Source organism: Vulpes vulpes, chromosome 5 (genome assembly GCF_048418805.1).
Source record: "Vulpes vulpes isolate BD-2025 chromosome 5, VulVul3, whole genome shotgun sequence".
In the NCBI taxonomy this organism is placed as follows: Eukaryota; Metazoa; Chordata; class Mammalia; order Carnivora; family Canidae; genus Vulpes; species Vulpes vulpes.
Window position 1 is genome coordinate 17,844,649 of NC_132784.1, and position 18,818 is coordinate 17,863,466.

The 18,818-nt window shown below is 37.3% G+C and overlaps 1 protein-coding gene across 5 annotated transcripts in view; it reads right to left on the bottom strand.

Annotated features, from left to right (window-relative positions):
* Window positions 1-18,818, bottom strand: part of MAP3K19 (mitogen-activated protein kinase kinase kinase 19) — a 60,018-nt gene that overhangs the window by 22,421 nt on the left and 18,779 nt on the right. For all 5 annotated transcript variants that reach the window (XM_072757615.1, XM_072757613.1, XM_072757616.1 and 2 more), the window contains 2 exons: window positions 13,228-13,332; window positions 3,628-3,724 (listed from right to left, as the gene is read on the bottom strand). In XM_072757615.1, the coding sequence (XP_072613716.1) occupies window positions 3,628-3,724; window positions 13,228-13,326 (196 nt within the window). In that variant the 5' untranslated portion in view covers window positions 13,327-13,332. The remainder of the gene's footprint in view (window positions 1-3,627; window positions 3,725-13,227; window positions 13,333-18,818) is intronic.

Consider the following 18,818-nt stretch of genomic DNA (forward strand, 5'->3'; position numbering starts at 1 on the left):
TGTCTTTGTAGTCATCTTTGAGTGCAAAACCTAGCTGACACATTAAAGTGAGAAAAACATGATACAGCATACATTTCTAATAATGAAACTGTCAGGGAAAAAGGTATTCTAAACAAAGGCTAAGTTAGTAGTTTGCTGTGGGAGTTGGAAAACTGTGCAGAGTATATTCATATGAACACAAGAATGTGAACATTCTTAAGAATGTACTTTTACAACTTTTACAATTATTGAGAACTAATAAACCCAGAATGTTTTTAAGCAAATTTAATGTGTTTCAATAGTATGTTAATTGGTTGATTTCTTTTTCAAACCAAGAAACAAAGATATTGTAGGCAAGTATAAGAAATTCCTGCCTTTGTGGGAATTGTTAAAAGCTAATGGTCCCATCCTAATTGTTGGTCCTAAATGAAGTGGAAAAGGATCATAGAACGTGCTGACTCTGAAATCAGCTGGGAACATATAAATGTACTCTGTTTTGTCTCTTGAATAGTGTGAATGGTCATGGGAGCCTCTGAGCCTACCCTGTGGGCCAGAAAAGATGATGCATTGTCACATGTAAAAGTGAAACCCTTATGTGGAGTGCACATTTCCACATAAGAAGAGATAAAGTAACTCGGCCAGAAAATGTTACAGTAGAGAGAAAGAAACTAAGAGGCAACTTTTAAATATAGCCAGAAACATAATTTCACAAAAGAGGTGAAAATGATATTCAAAGTGGGAAAATGATCATTAATTTGTTAGCGTTAAGCCATTATTAAAATGAAAACTGAAAATTGGTCCCATCTAATTCATTCAGTGAATAAAAATTATTGTCTCCAGGAGAATCTTACTTTCCTGTGTTTTCTGCTTATTGTTTAATTGTTGCATATCAAAGTTCAAAATATTTTGACATCCTGTCCACATTTTTATAATTTCCTAAATCATGAATCTCAACACAGATTTTTTTTAAACTACATTTTCCAGTGTCCTTTGCCACTGGAGTTCAGAAAGCCAGCTTGAGAGACAGATTCACATGAGTTACATGAAAAAAGATAAGATAGAGTCATATTTGCTGATGTTTCCCAGCAGAGGGATGAGTCCCCAAAATTGATGTGGGAGCAACATCCTGGTTGTAGCAGAGCAGCATGATTTGGGGGTGAGTAGCCAGTTTTGAGATAGTTACCAGAATTCTTCCTGACAATCAAACTTTTGATTTCTCCTTTGAACAGACAGAAGTCTGTTGACCTTTGGCTTTTCAATGGTCTGTGGGCTTTCTAGGATTTTTTTAAGACTACATTTCTAGCTCAACTAGAGTCTGTTATCTGCAACTAAGAATCCTTTTTTTGGGATCCCTGGGTGGCGCAGCAGTTTAGCGCCTGCCTTTGGCCCAGGGTGCAATCCTGGAGACCCGGGATCAAGTCCCACGTCGGGCTCCCTGCATGGAGCCTGCTTATGTCTCTGCCTCTCTCTCTGTCTCTCTCTGTCTCTCTCTGTGACTATCATAAATAAATAAAATTTAAAAAAAAAAGAAAGAATCCTTTTTTTAAAGATGCTATTTATTTATTCATGAGAGACACAGAGACAGAGGCAGAGACATAGGCAGAGGGAGAAGCAGGCTCCCTGTGGGGAACCCAATGTGGGATTTGATCCCAGGACCCTGGGGTCAGGCCCTGAGCCAAAGGCAGATGCTCAACCATTAAGCTACCCAGGTGTCCCTGCAACTAAGAATCCTGATGAATATACACTGCATCAAAAAAAATTTTAAGCCTACTGATTTCAGGGGGAAAGTTCTTATTCCATTTATTAAAAGAGTGATTTTACATGCTCAACATGGCTACAAGGTTTGCATCTGATAATTGTTTTAAGAAAATAGCTGATTGACAAATGCAAGAAGATTTTTAGACTAAGGAAAAAGATGAGGGATTTTAAGGGGGACCATAAATTGTATTTTACAAATTACCACCTATAAAAGCCTATAATTAAACCAATGCATGCTCTAGGAATATTAGCTGTTAAAGTCTGCGGGTATGATCAAAACATTATAGAGTTTATATATATCTTAGTGATGCTCCCTTTTGAATGGAATACAGTGAGCAAACAGAGATAAACTAAATGATTAAGTTTTGTATATCTACAAAAATAAGATACTCATGGCATATGAATAAAGTCTTTATAAAGTGTGCAAGCACTTGCATATCAACAGCTTCGAGTATGTTGGAAACACATAAATGGATTTAAAGAGATTTATTGATACTTAAGGTGAATACAACGCACAGTAGTGCCTCAAACATTTTTATTTCAGATTTGTGACTTCAAAAAGTAATTACTAAAGACTATCAACTATGAGAAGAAAATCTATCTGAAACATAATTCTTTCTTTCAAGTTTGTAACCCATGTTATAAAAGCTCAAATTTTAAGCAAGAGCTTAATGGAGATGCTACATATGTGCTATGGCTCCTATACGAAAATGTTATATATTTTAAAACTATTAAAATCATAAATTATCTTAAAAGAATTAATTGCATCTCAGATGGCAAGCCAACTCCAGATTGAGTAGAATAGACAAATTATTTAACCTCTTGGAAGGTGCTTGAGACACAATTGTTCTGAGAGCTCTGCTTTGAAGTGTTCGAAAATCAAAGTGAGACCACAAGGGGTGTTTGGAAGAGGGCCAGGATAAGGGCCAGGATATTTTCATTTTAATTAGGTTTTTCAGGTTCTGTGGTGTTAATTATTTCAACAATCACTAAACTATTCTCCATCCTCAGCTGGAGAAAGATTCGGAGTGAGTTTGAGAGAGGCAGGAGCTGCCCAGAAGAGGGCAGCATCATATAAGGGGCCAAAGGAGATAGCCTTTGGGACAGCACTGCAGTGTTTGGTTCATGAGGTTGCAGAAGAAAAGAGTCTTAAGAGGATAGCTTCCCTGGAGAGTTAGAAATGGAAATCCGAAAATTGCTGAAGAGAAATCGGAGCAGTGTGACTAAACATTTAATTTAGAAGTTTATAGGTGAGTAGATGACAGGTCATTGTGATCACTGTGGAGACTATTTTCTGAAGTGAGAACTGCAAATACTTTGTGGTCTGTTAAGTGCAAAGTCCCTCATGGATATGACCAGATAACATATTTGGAATGAGTGTTGTTTCTGGAAAATTCCAGACTTATGTCTTCATGGAATAAAAGGCTGAAACTTGGGGCTTTAGTGCCTTGTTCAGTTCCCCATCTTTTCCTGAAGAGAGAAGCTCTGGGAGAAATGCTTGGTTCTGGAAGAGAGAGCTTCTCATCAGCTCCCTCATGGAAGACTCTGAGAGGAAACAAATGGGGGCAAAAGGTGTTATCAGACAGAAAGAAAAGGGGCAGAGGATGGCTGGCTGAGCTGGGGTGAGGTGAGTCAAGAGAGAGACATAAGAGAGATGGCCATGTGACCAGCAAGTTGACAAGACACTCTGGTTGAGATAAGGACCAAAGGATAGAAAGAAAAAAAAGGACCAAAGGATAGGATTTGTGAATGAGTTTTCTTTACCTTTGTACTTTTCTGTGTTTTTAAAATTCTCTATCGAGCACTACTGAAGTTGGGGTAGTAGGGGGGCGGGGAGTCCAAATGATCAGTGTTATCTTTGGGAACATGTCAAGGACCTAAGCCAGATACCTTCTGTCCTGGGATGCCAATCTTGTCCACCACCGCTTGGATCTCCTCCTTCACTAACCAATGTGGAATGACTGCAGTCCTCGTCTTGGTCAAACTCCTGCAATATCATGAAATAGCAACTTAGTTATTCAATGTACTGCTTTGTTGACAGAATGATTATTGATTTTTCTAAGCCAAAGTTTCACACTGTAGATTCCTCTTAAATTGGAGAAAGTATTTAGGACTAAAATAATGGGAAAAAAAATCTATCCTCCTGGAGCACCAAGCTCACAGAGATGTGGACATGATTAATTGCATAATTGAAAATGAAGATCAAAGCTGAAATCACACAGACACATAGAAATTCAATATTTTATACTTTTATCATGTCAGCGTCCAGGCTACTAAGCTGCCACAAATTCCATCTGGGTGGGTAACTGGAAAGAATCCTTTGGCCACAGCAGTGAACAGCCCCAAAGGAACATGGTCTTTTCCATAATGCCTTCCTGGGGCATTATTTACAATTGGTGGAGGTGGAAATCCTTACCCGGTATGGAAGCTACAGATATAACTCTAGACTGAAAGGAAGCAGCAAAGCTGATTAAAGTTTTCACTATGACAGCTTTCTGATCTAATCATGGCATGCAACCTCTCAAGAAAAACTTCCTTTTACTCTCTAGAAAATAATCATTATGCTAAAAAATGTGGTTGAAAACCAACTTGATTTATGAAAAGTACTCTTTACTCTAGAAATACAAAGTGTTTTCTTATTAGAATTCATTGTCGATAGGTTCCTTCCTTAGAAGTCGTTGCTGTTAGTGATTTGGCCCTATTTAATGTCTAGCACACTAATAGATGCAAGTAGTAGTTAAAATAACCCCTCAACCCCCAAAAGTTACAACGAGCTCTCTGGCTTCTATTATCCAGGTGAACCACCTATTTAAGGGAATTGTTGGTAAAAAAAAAAAAAAAAAAAAAAAAGTCTTTGCCCTAAGCTCAGATGCCTGTCACACAGGTAGGCAGTCTGTCACAAGCCTCTGATATGTCATTTGTTCATTTTCAATCAAGCTTGGGGATCCTTTCCACTTTGTTCATTTTAATTATCACAGAAAATAATAAAAATAAAATCCTCTATTTACACTGCCATTAAAATATTTTAGGTATTCAATCATAATAACCTCATAGTCATACATATTAAGCAGCGGTACCTGCTTTTTTTTTTTTTTTTTTAGCGGTACCTGCTTTTTAAAGCATTTTCTATCTCTTGGCAAAGGTTGGGTACCCAATCTAAGACCATCCTGGTTGTCAGTGACAAGGAAGAGACCTGGACTGGTTCACCCTGATACTAGACGGTTGTGAATTTCACAGTTTGCTCTTCTCTTCTGCATTTCAAAAATTCTACCACTATGTGGCAATTTTCTTTCTTTTCCCATCCAATTTTAAAGGGGAGCAAGGTACTCTTTTTAGAATATATAGAAAAATAAAAACAGATCTTTGAGAATGCAGTAGAAATAAACTATCACCCTACAAATAAAAAGCAAACACTGCTAGCATAGAAATAATATTTCCTTAGTTTATTTCCTAAATATTTAAAAATATAGTTGCATAATACTCTATCCAGCTTTCTCATGGAAGACAAATACAAATTACATAGCGATTTACTAAGTAAACATTATTATAATGCAATTGTAAATTCTTTCCCTCAACAAGTATCTATCAGAGGGTCATAACAATGTTTAGTAAACCCCATGAGTCTTACAATATAAGCCCAGAATGCTTATTAGGCAATTTTTAATTCTTCATTATCACACATAATGCTGTGAACATCCTTGTAACTAATACTCCAATTTTGTATTTTGTCCTTAGAGTAAATTTCTAGATATGGAATTATTGATTCAAAGAGTATGAATGTTTTTAAGTTGTTTTGCACACAGTACTTTAGAAGTACAGTTTACATTTACTGCTCATACTTTATGAGCGGTGCATGAGGATGTTTTGCTACATCTTCTCCCTTTTTAATTATCATCAATTCTTTTTAAATTTTTTTTTAAATTTTTTTTTTTTTTTTTTTTTTTTTTTTTTTTTATTTATGATACTCACAGAGAGAGAGAGACAGAGAGAGAGAGACAGGCAGAGGGAGAAGCAGGCTCCATGCCCCGGGAGCCTGACGTGGGATTCGATCCCGGGTCTCCAGGATCGCGCCCTGGGCCAAAGGCAGGCGCTAAACCGCTGCGCCACCCAGGGATCCCTGATCAATTCTTAATAATATATGGAATTGGTCATCTTATTGTTCTTGAATGCATATACTTTGATTAGTAGAAAAGTTTGGAGATAGTTTCACGTGTTTATTGACTGTTGAATTTTTCCTTTTTATATATATTAAACTATTTTATCTATATAAAAATATATATGGTACTTATTTTATCTACATAAAAATATAAAGGTATATATTTTATATATATAAAAGTATATATGTTATATATATAAATAGTTTTTGAGTTTCTGTTCAGATCCTCAGTCCGGAATACTCTATGAGACCTCAAAATATATTTCTACCATTTCATGTAATTATAGTGATTCAATGAAATTTTTATGCTAAACTTTGGGAAATAGCAGCCTTCATATGGAAAGTCTTAAAATATACAACTGGTTCTCCCATCAGGTTCTATCTTGATTAATGAGCTGTGATCAGTCTTAACTGCTCCATTCATTTATTAGTTGGTCCTTTTGGAAAAGCTGAAAAATGCAGAGTATGTATGTGCACACCTACCTACAAAAATCCATGATGATGACTATCATTTACATATATAGTGTCAGACACTCCTCTATGCAACTTACACTTATTAAGTAATTTAATCCTCACACCAACACTAAGGGTAAGAACTTTTGTTTCTTTTTACATACAGGCCCAGAGAGGTTAATCAAGGTCACATAACCAGCCAATGGTAGAGCCAGAAATCATACCCGGACTCTGAAGTTCTTAACCTCTCTGCTTTCTTGCTATCATGAAAAGTTTGAAACAAAGAATCTTGAAAAGAACCAGAAAGAAAAGAATCAATAACAATAAGCAAAATTAAGAGAAAGGATACTCAAACCTAATCTGTAAGTCTGGGAACAAATAAAAGATAGGTGATACCTATAAGTACCTGACAAAAATTTCTGCCATAGAATAAACTGAAAAACCCTAAACATCACACATACACAAAAAGGATGTAGGGAATAACATATACTTTGAAGGCTATCATGGAAATGAATACTCTAAAACAGGGACAGCTCTGGATTTTCTAATTTCTTTTAGAATGCTAAATATGAAATAATTTAAGATGGACTTGGGTGCTACAAGGAGGACAACTGGAATAATGACATTCAGTCATGAGTGAAGGAGAGAAGATATTAGAATAGCACATGCCTAACACAAATGGATTTCATAAACCACCGACAATGATGCAGGAGATAACAATTGACTAGAGAAAAGAGTATAGCATTCTAATCTGCAAACAACAGAATCCCAAACATACAGAAGAGAAAAGAGGCAGAAAAATCATATGTAATTAAATTTGAAAGGAAGATTCTCCTTTATAAAAGAAGATTGAGAGAGGCTGTGAAGTCTCTAAGGGGACGATCCTACAAGCAAGGAGGCTGCCTATATTCCTAAACTAGAAAAACCTATTGCAGACACCCAAAAAGAAAAGCAAGCTTTCGTTCAAAGAAAAGTAAAGGATGACCTTGGGTTTTACAATTTTAATCCTAGAGAAAGCACTAGAGAGAAAAGGTAAGTTCAATAGTCAGAGTCTATTTCTTCCTCAGAAATGAGTTCAAAGTTATTTCAGTCATAATAAGAAAAATACAAAATGAAGGTTCAATAAACCTTCATTTTTAAATTGTGTGGAAAAAGATGTACTATGATAAAGGGATATTTAATCCTTTACAAAAGAAAATTACCTAAATATACCATAAAAATGAGAAGTAAATGTGTTTTTGTTTATCAATTTTTAATGCATGATAATCACTTTAAAGATTGATCTGGTATTTTATTTCAATTACTCTGCAATATTAGTAACCCAAAATACGACAGCCTTCTATGTTGTGACAAAGCCGGCAGCTTGGTAGGGTCGCTCAGCCTCACCACTACTAAAATTTGGGTGCTAGATAATTCATCATTGTGGGTGCTGTCCTGTGCACTTTAGGATGTTTTAGCAGCATCCCCAACTTCTACCCACTAGATGCCAGTAGCACCTCCACCCCAGTTGTGACACCAAAAACCTCTCAGAACAGTGCCAAGTGCCCCCTGGAGGGCAAGATCACACCCTCTGTGGAGAGTCAGTATACTAAAGCAACTTTGGTTTGAATTTTGGTTTTTAATCTGTTTTAAAAAGTTACATATACACAAAGAAAAATATTCAAGTAGTGCTAAATAGGCTGTTTTTAATTTTTAAAATTTTTTAAGATTTTAAAAACACCCAACATGGGGCTTGAACTCACAACCCTGAGATCAAGAGTCGCATCTCTACCAACTGAGTCAGCCAGATGCCTCTATGCTATTTTTTAATATTAAAAAATAGAAATAATAGTATTAAAAATAAATGTCATTCTACCTCATCCCATCCTATGCCCTAAAGAAGGCCTGATTTAATCATTCATTTTTTAAAAATTTAAATTCAATTAACATAAAATGTATTATTGGTTTCAGAGGCAGAGGTCAGTGATTCACCAGTCTTATATAATACCCAGTGCTCAATACAGCATGTGCCCTCCTTTTTTTTTTTAATTTAAATTCAATTAGCTAACATATAACGATATCATTAGTTTCAGATGTAGTTTTCAGTAGTTCATCAGTTGCGTATCATACTCCGTGCTCATCATATCACGTCCCCTCCTTAATGTCCATCACCCAGTTACCCCATCTTCTCACCCACCTCCCCTTCAGCGACCCTCAGTTTGCTTCCCAGAGTTAAGAGTCTTTTTATGGTTCGTCTCCCTCTCTGATTTTTTCCCATTCCGTTCTCACTCCCTTCCCTTATGGTCCTCTGCACTATTAAAGATTTTTTTTTTTTTTTTTTTTAATGATAGTCACACAGAGAGAGAGAAGCAGAGACATAGGCAGAGGGAGAAGCAGGCTCCATGCACCGGGAGCCTGACGTGGGATTCGATTCCGGGTCTCCAGGATCGCACCCTGGGCCAAAGGCAGGCGCCAAACCGCTGCGCCACCCAGGGATTCCTGCACTATTTCTTATATTCTGCATGAGTGAAACCACATGATAATTATCTTTCTCTGATTGACTTATTTCAGTTAGCATGATACCCTTCAGTTCCAACCACATCTATGTAAATGGTAAGTATTCATCCTTTCTGATTAACTATTTATATATATATATATATAATATATATATATTTTTAAAGATTTATTTTTAAGTAATCTCTACATCCAATGTGGGGCTCAAACTCATGACCCCAAGATCAGGAGTCACATGCTTTACCAACTAGGCCAGCCAGGCACCTCGAACTATTTCTACAATTTAATTTTTAATTTCAACTTTTTATCCATCTTGCATATTTTTAGAGTCAAATAATGATAAAAAAAAAACTTATAACAAAAAGGTCATCAGTTTCCTTCTCCACCCCTTCCCCCTGAGGTAACCACCTCCAGTCCTTTAACAGTTCTCTTGGTATTTTCTTCCATGTCTCTAGATAATACAATTGTCCTGCTAGCTCCTGAGTCATCAAAATGAAATATTATGGTTTTTTTATAATAGTGGACAACTTCATATTCTTATACCCTACCCTCATCTTTATTTCTGTTTTGTTTTGCTTGTTTTCTTATATATGTGTGTATATATATATATTAAGATTTTATTTATTTATTCATGAGAGACAGAGAGAGAGATAGAGAGAGAGAGGCAGAGACACAGGCAGAGGGAGAAGCAGGCTCCATGCAGGGAGCCTGACGTGGGACTTGATCCCAGGTCTCCAGGATCACGCACTGGGCTGAAGGTGGCGCTAAACCGCTGAGCCACCTGGGCTGCCCTGTTTACTTACATAATTTTAATGCCTAAATCTTCCCAATCTCCAACGGTTTCTCCACTTGGCTAAATATATCAGTTAATATATTAGTTCATTTCCTTCCTGGAAATCTCCATTATCCTGCTCTTCTCTCTCCCTCAACCCCAAATTATCTCTGCTCTTTGTTTTCTAAACTTGATACATGGCTGATGCCCTGGAACTTGCCTTCTTCATTATACCAATGATTCTCTCTCACATTGGCTTCCAGATCCCCTGAATCATGGGTCCAATTTTCCTTTTTTATTCCTTTAATTTTTTAAAAGATTTTTTTTAAGTAATCTCTACACCTAACATAGGGCTCAAGCATACAACCTCAGTTTCAAGAGTCACAGGCTCTACCGACTAAGCCAGCCAGATGCCCCCCTATTTCCTTAATATAATGGGGCACATAGTAGCGTCCTTAAAATGTTGTTGAGAAGTAAAATTCTTGAGAGTTAATATGTCAGAAAAATGTCTTTATTCAACTCTAATGCTTGATTTATAGCTTGTCTGGATATAGAATCCTAGGTTGAAAACATTTCTTTTCTCAGATATTTGAAAGCATACCCCTCCCCATTCCATTATGTTCAATTTAAATGTCGCATACATTCAGAAAAGTGCATAGATTCATACATTTTTAAAACTGAACACAATTTTTCTAAACTGAACACATAATATCTTATAAACTGAACACAACTGAACCAGGACCCAGATCAAGGAAAAGAATTCTTACATATAACATGAGAATTAAGACCCATAAAAAAATGATAAATTGGTTTTCATCAAAATGAAAAAATTCTGTTCAATGAAAGCCATGTTACAAAGGTGAAAATAATAATATAGTTTCTCTTAATAACTAGTAGAAAATATTTCCAAACCACATATCCAGAATATATAAGGAATTCTCTAAACCCCACCGTAAGAAAATGAACAATCCAATCAGAAAATGTAAAAGTTCAAATAATTTATGCCAATGGGGAACAATAAACCCATGGAAAAAATGTTCAAAATCAGTCATTAGGGAAATGTAAATTAAAACCACAATGAAATACCACCATAAATCTATTAAAATGGTTAAAATAAAAAATGCTGATAGTGCCAAATGCTGGGCAGGGTACAGAGAAATTGGATCTCTCATTCATTGATGGTGGGAACATAAAATGATGGAGCCATTCTGGGAAATTGACAGGTTTTTTAAAAAGTTAAACATACATTTATCATATGATCCAGTAAATGGATTCCTGGACATCTATCCTCGAGAAATGAAAATGTATGTTGTTGTTGTTTTAAGATTTTTATTTGTTCAAGAGAAACAGAAAGAGAGGCAGAGGGATAAACGGGCTCCCTGCAGGGAGCCCGACGCGGGACTCGATCCCAGGATTCCAGGATCACCTGGGTCAAAGGCAGGCGCCAAACCGCTGAGCCATCAGGAGATCCCCCGAAAATATATGTTTATACAGAAATCTATACACAATTGCTCATAGGGACGCCTGGTTGGCTCAGCGGTTGAGCCTTTGCCTTTGGCTCAGGGTGTGATCCCGGAGTCCTGGGATCAAGTCCCACATCAGGCTCCCTGCATGGAACCTGCTTCTCCCTCTGCCTGTGTCTCTGCCTCTCTCTGTGTCTCTCATGAATAAATAAATAAAATCTTTTAAAAAAACAAAACCAAAAACAACAATCGCTCATAGTAGCTTTACATGTAATAGCCCCAAACTGGAAACAACCTAAATGTTTCTAAACAGGTGAATGGTTTAGTAAACTGTGAACATCCATGCCATAGAACACTACTTAGCGACGTAAAGAAACTTGATAAAACTTGGATCTATTTCAAAACTTGGATCTATTTCAAGGGCATTATGGTGAGAAGAAAAAGCCAGTCTCAAAAGATGTCAAAAATGTAAACAGATGTAAAAAAATTATAGGTATGATAATTCCATTTATATGACATTTTTAAAATGACAAAATTATGGAGATGGAAAATAGATCAGTAGTTGCTAGGGATTCGGGAAGAGGGGAGGATGTGGCTATATAAAAGCGTAGTAAGTTGTTTTTGTTTTTGTTTCCTAAGATTTATTTACTTCTTTATTTGAGAGAGAGAGAGCAAGCATGGGCTGGGGGAGGAGCAGAGGGAGAGGGAGAAGCAGACTCTCCATTGAGCAGGGAGCCCAATGCAGGGCTTGATCCCAGGGCCCAGGCATCAGGATCATGACCTGAATGAACCAAAGGCAGATGCTTAACTGACTGAGCCACTAAGGAGCCTCCAGTTTCATATTTTGATTCTAGTGTTTCAGGGGATGAAATGGCACAGAACCAGGGGTGACTGGGTGCTCAGTCAATTGGGCAACCAAGTCTTGGTTTAGGCTAGGGACGTGGTCTCAGGTCATGGTACAAGCTGATCAGGCTCCCTGCTCAGCGTGGGGTCTGCAGGGGATTCTTTCCTCCATCCTCTTATTCCTCCTCTGCTCTTCTCCCACTCCATGCATGTGCATACATTCTCTCTCTCCGAAGTGAATAAATAAAATCTTTAAAAAAGTCACAGAACTATACACTCAGACACACACAAACAGAAATAGAAAGAAAAAGGAATGTATGCAAATTCTAGTGAAATCCAAGCAAGGTCTATAGTTTAGTTAATTGTAATGTGTCAATGTCAATTTCCCAGTTTTGACAATCTGCTATAGTTAGATAATAGTTCCCATTGGAGGAAGCCGGTGAAGGTTACACAGGACTTCTTTGTACTATTTTTATAAATTCCTATGAATCTATAATTATTTCAAAATAAGAAAGTGTTTTAAATTAAAGTTTTGGTTTTTGTTTTCTTTGGTTTTGGGGGGGTGATTTTTGGAAGGAGAAAGGGGCTGAAAAGTCTTTATTCCACAATCTCCAAAGTCCTTATTATTGTTTATAAATATTGTAATAGTCCATACCTCATTAACTTTTAAATATAAACAACTTATGGCCATATTCTTTCTTACCAACAAAATATAGGGTAGTGATATTTTTAACTGTTTGGACTATGTTAATTTTTATAAAAATTCAGAAGTTGTAAATGAGCACACAATGCAAAGTTCGTCTCCAATTCTCTCCCCATAGGCAATCACTGTTACCAGTTTGCAGTATATATTGTGCATCAGTCCACAGTTTTCTATGGATTACACTGTTTGCTGCTAGTACTGTCCCTGTACCGTGAGGGACTTTTTGTGGAGTAATTCATCATGGTAGGGAGTGGTGGTGAGTGGGGTCAAAAGAAGGCACTTTCTTTGTGGTACCCTGTGATGGAATTGGCATGATCAGATTAACGATCCTCTCTTTTTCCACATTAACACACATAAACACAAGCTATATTTTATTATTTAGTATGGCTTCAATATTCAATATTCTGTGGTATTAGGTACACATACGCACTGTGCACAAGATTCCGAGTTGACTAGCTAATTACTGCCTTGAGGTTAAACTTGTGGAACACTGTCTTATTAATTGTGCTTTCAATTACTTTGTGATTACATTTAAAAATATAATTGTAATATATGATTGTTATAAAATATTCAAGCAACACAAATGAAGCAGTAGAGAACATCTTACCTCATTGCTGCTGATGCTTTGCAAGATTATATTTTGGTTTGTAGTAACTGTCATCATATCAGTTGGAGAAGAGTTTGTATCATGACAAATGTCAAGCATGTCTTTCTGCCAAAAGAAACAGAATAATGTGTTTTGATAAGACTCATCTCCATCAATTTCATAGGAAGATCTAGCTCTTGGTTCTAAAATCAGTTCCATTTTGTCAAAGATTTTCCTAAAATAGTGATCTGGGATCCTAATGAAGCTTCAGGCAATAATTTTCACAGGAAAGGATGTGAGGACAAGAGTACACAGAATGGATGGGGTTTTGTTTGTTAAAAAAAAAAAAAAAGGCAAAGTTGCCAAGTGAAACCCCTAACAATGAGGTTGTCAACTGGAACTGGAAACTACATTTGCTCTATAGTTACTGAGACCAGGCACGTTTTCTGTCTAACCCCTGAGGCCACATTAAATTGGCAAAGTTCTGAACACCAAGCAGTGAACTCCCGGTCAGTTCCTGAGGGACAGTGCTCTCATATGCATCCTCCTCTTGCTGTCATGACTTCTTCAAATAATGGCAGGCTCTTCGATGAAAACTTCCTCCTCTTCCAATGGCTCTTCCATTTATTTTGCAACAGACACAAAATTGCACGGATCCTCCATTTCTTCACCACATTTTCCTTCCTTACTACTTGCGATCTATCTTCTGCCTCTAGCCTGTCATGGAAACTTCGCACTTCCTTATCACATCTGCTTTGTAACCTCTTCCAAGCTGGCATATTCCCACTCCTTGCAACTCTCTCCCAATTCCCTCTTCTCTCTCTCACAGACCTGGGTCCCTACATGCATACCACTCTCTAACTGTGAGCATACCTCCTTGGCTCAGCCCTTGCAGTTTTGCCACCATCTCTCAATCCTCCAGGGATCTTACCCACTTCCAGATCCTCAGTCTCCTTTTTGTAGTGAACTTCCAAACTACCATACCGATCCATCTCTTCCCACAGCCCTGCCCTACAGAAAATCGCTACTTGAAAGTCCCAAGGTTCCATCAAGAGCAATGCTTTAGAACCCATTACCCTCAATATCCTCACCAAACCAGAGTGGTCTTCTACTTTGTTGATTGTCTTTCCATCTTCCCACTTCCCAGGGCTGAAACTTTGGAATCATATTTGATTGAACTCTCTCAGCTTTTGTCTCCATCAGCTTTATGTCACTAAATTCTGTGAATTCTTTTGCAATAGCTCAAACGCTCACCACATCCAGCACCTGCCAGGCACAGTCCCACACCAAGCTGAGGAATCTTTTCTTGGTCCTTGTCACCACCTAGAGGTCTTTCTATAATTTCTTAATAGAGCTTCCTGGCGTGAATGTCTTCCTTTCAGTCCATGTTACACAACAACAATTACTTAATTTTCCTAAAAGGTGGCTTTCATCATTCCCTCGCTTAAAATTCTTAAATTCCCTGGCCCTATTTTATTGAAAAAAAAAAAAATCTACATCCAATCAATCTTCAATGGACCAGTTTCTTTGGGTATCTGATCTTATGTATTTCAGTTCCCCAACACAAACTTTGTAGTCTCTTGTTTGACCCTTGGATAAGTGAAGCTCACAGCATGATGCCTCTGCTCCACAAAATCTAATCTCGTTTTTTCAGGGACCAGATTGGGTCTCACCTCTGTTCTGAAACCTTCCAAGGGATAACCTTGTTCCCTGACCAGAAGCTTCAGAAGCCAATCAGACAATAAAAAGTTAAGTGGCTTTCATAAGATCACAGGTTGCTCAGTGCAACTGTTTTCTTTTTTTAAGATTTTATTCATTCGTGAGAGACAGAGAGAAAGAGAGAGGGGGGGGGGCAGAAACATAGGCAAAGGGAGAAGCAGGCTCCTCTGTGGGGAACCAGATGCAGGATTTGATCCCAGGACCCTGGGATCACACCCTGAGGCAAAGGCAGATGCTCAACCACTGAGCTACCCAGGCATCCCAGTGGAACTGTTTTCATTTTACTTTTCTCTGTGGCTTTATCTATGTCTTTGCTCAGACTCTTTATCCCCACCTATATCAAACCTTATCTCTTTTTCTCTTCCTTCCAAATATTTTTTGAAGGATTTATTGATTTATTTTGAGAGAGTGTGAGAGTGCAAGCAAGTAGGGGAAGAGAGAGAGAATCTTTCATGCAGACTCCCTGCTGAATGAGGAGCTGATCCCACAGCCCTTGAGATCAGGACCTGAGCTGAAACTAAGAGTTGGATGCCCAACCAACTGAACCATTCAGGTGTCCCTCTCTTTCTTCCAAACCTTTTCCAGCATTTAAGGATCATGGTACATCCCTTCTCCCCTTTCAAGTTTACAAGAAGCTCTTTCTTTCCTTACTTAGGTGATATGTACTTGACCGTACTGAGCACTTTCAGGAGTTTGGACTATGTCTTAGATTTCTTTGCATCCCCCAAAATACCTAGTCATGGGCCTTATATATAGTCACTGCTCAATAAATAGTTGTTGACTTGATTTCTTTAAAGGAATCCACCAAATATATGTAGAAAAAGGAAGATTTCTAATAAGGGGCTTTTCAATAAGGGGAATTTTGAAAGTGGAATAGAAGCATTTACCTGGTTTTAGCATAGAATTCATTAGAATGTCCAATAACTGTTGTTTCCTAAAACTTTGTATTTGTGACACATAATGTATTGCTGATTTTCCACTAAAATCACAGAGTTTAGGATGTCTAGGAAGAATTGAATCAACATGAAAGATTATTTAGTTAAATCTATTGGAAAAACCAATGTGAGAGGAAAAACATTGACATGAAATAAATCAATATAATCACGTAGTTTGGAGCTAACAATAATAACTTCAAAATGTATGAGATAGTGACCATTTTTCAAGATTTTTGAATAAAAGGAGTATGCTATTTATTTTATTCCCACTCCCATTCTAAAAACATTCCAATATTTGCAGAGAATGTCCAACTCTAGACAAAAATTCTCATAATTCTTCAACGACAAGTAAATCGAGTAAAGATCAAAACATCCTAATAAACTTTTCTCTTATTCCGAATAGCTGACTTGGTTGTTGTTGTTGTTGCTGTTTTTTCCAATGACTTAGTTAACTGCTCACTTTCTTCATAGTTCCTTTTTTCTACTGCTAACACTTAGCTTTTTACCATTCAAAATAGTACAATGGTGTAGAATCTCTCTTTAAAATCAAGCTGATAGGTTTGTTTCATAGGCTCGCTGTTGAGTGGTGCAATCTTGTCATAAAATCCTTCTACATGATCTTTTCATTTCACTTTGCCTTGCTCTGTGATTGTTGAGCCCAACTGACTGATCTTAGTGCTCCTTCAACAGCACAAGTATCCTATGTTGTGCTGAATCCTAGGATTAGACATCAGCTCAGAGAGATCCAGATGGTAAATGATGAGAGCCCTATTGATAGATTATGGTGAGAGAAACATTAATTACACTTGCTTCACTAGTCACAATCTGGGACCAGGGACACATTGATCATGGTCTCCAATGTAACAGCTTTGAATTTGAATCTCTTCATTGCTACAGGACAGGGTAACGTCTTATCATCTGCAACAGTAATCTCTTATGGCTTTTTCTCCATCAAAGGTCATGATTCAAAAAAAGTAGAATAGGACCAAGAATCAGGGGATAGCCACTTCCTTGATATGTGGCTGTAAGCAAGTCACTTAACTCATTAGGACTTCAGTTTGCTCTTTTGCATTGATTAGTATTTCTCAATGTGGTATTGTTTATTTCCTGTATTCTGGACCCCACTCCAGGCCTAGTGAAGACCATCTCTGGATTGGTGTCCAGTAATCTCCATGTTAAACAATCTCCTCAGTTGTATCTTAACACCAAAGTCTAAGGTAGCTTCAAACTTCCATTTTTATCCAATTATACTAACTGATCCTTTTACAATGGCTCATATTCTTAACTATACTTTTGATTTTGAAACTCCCTTTTCCTCTTTTATTCCCAAAACAAACTTTGTATGAAGTACTAAGAAAGAATTTGGGTCATCTAATTGTATTTGATGACAAGATATCTAGATAACAGCATTAGGAAGCTGCATTTTCCCTGGGTGGCTCAGCGGTTTAGAGCCTGCCTTTGGCTCAGAGCGTGATGCTGGAGACCCAGGATCGAGTCCCACATTGGGCTCCCTGCATGGAGCCTGCTTCTCCCTCTGACTGTGTCTCTGCCTCTCTCTCTCTGTCTGTGTCTCTCATGAATAAATAAATAAAATCTTAAAAAAAAAAAGGAAACTGCATTTCTAACATGAAAAACTTTATTAACCCTCTGATTTTTTAAAAAAGCTAAATATTTACTTTCCCTCCTCCTAAAAGAGCATTTTGGGATATAGTAATTTTTAGATAACTATAAACCAATAGTATAAATTGCTTTTGATAATTGGCAATGCTTTCTGAAATAATTAGTAACATCTTGGGGTTAGGGATTTGCAGCTCAAGAATTATTTGACATTCTTCAAAATTATCCAAAGAATATTTAAACAAATAAAATAAACGGTCAACATTATAAAACCAATAGATAGCAACATCTAACATCTGTACATCACTTTGCAACTGCTGAGCACCTTTTATGAACATGCATGTGTAATCAATTCAATATAAATTTTTTTAAGGATTTTATTTTTAAACAATCTCTACACCCAACTCGAGGCTTGAATTTACAACCCCAAAATCAAGAATCACACGCTCTATTGACTGAGCCGGCCAGATGCCCCAGTATATAGAATTTTTTAAAGCAATCTATATGTCTAGGTTTACAAGTGACTTCTGAAAATAACAATGACATAGATGCTCTCCTACAAGTGCTGACTGACCACTCATACTCATGCGTGATGCCTGAGAAGCTCAGACAGGACCTCCACAGGTCTGTAGACAGTAACATATCGAGACTCTCAAACAGATCCACATCCCTCACAGCCAGCATCAGAGGAGTCAAGCCATGTTGGTTTGGGAAATTTATATCCAGGAACTCTTCAGATGCCTTTAAAAACACAAAGCTTTGGTTCTGTTATGTTTTTACTGTGTGGCTATTTATACTAATCTTTACATTCTTCTGGCTTAGCCAAATGTTCATTTTAACTTCAATACATTCTTTCTCAGTGTCTATATTGAGAAGGAGCTGATGAATTGAAAGAACACAGGCCTGAGAGACAGACTTGGGTTTGAATTTTACTTCCTTAAACTCATTATTTAACCTACCCAATAGGGTTAGATCAAGGACACTTGACAAAATCACCCTGATAAAATAAGAGACATCCAGTTAATCAATGAATGATTTTCACTGGGTGCATAATTATGTTAAAAAATGTATTTGGTATTTATTTGAAATTCAAATTTCTCTTTTTAAAATATTTAATTTATTTATTCATAAGAGACACAGAGAGAGAGAGGCAGAGACTTAGGCAGAGAGAGAAGCAGGCTCCATGCAGGTAGCCCAATGTGGGACTCATTCCTAGGATTCCAGGATCATGACCTCGGCTGAAGGCAGGCGCTCAACAGCTGAGTCACCCAGGCATCCCTGAAATTCAAATTTCTGTCCTGTATTTTTGTGTCCCGTATTTTTGTTTGCAAAATCTGGCAG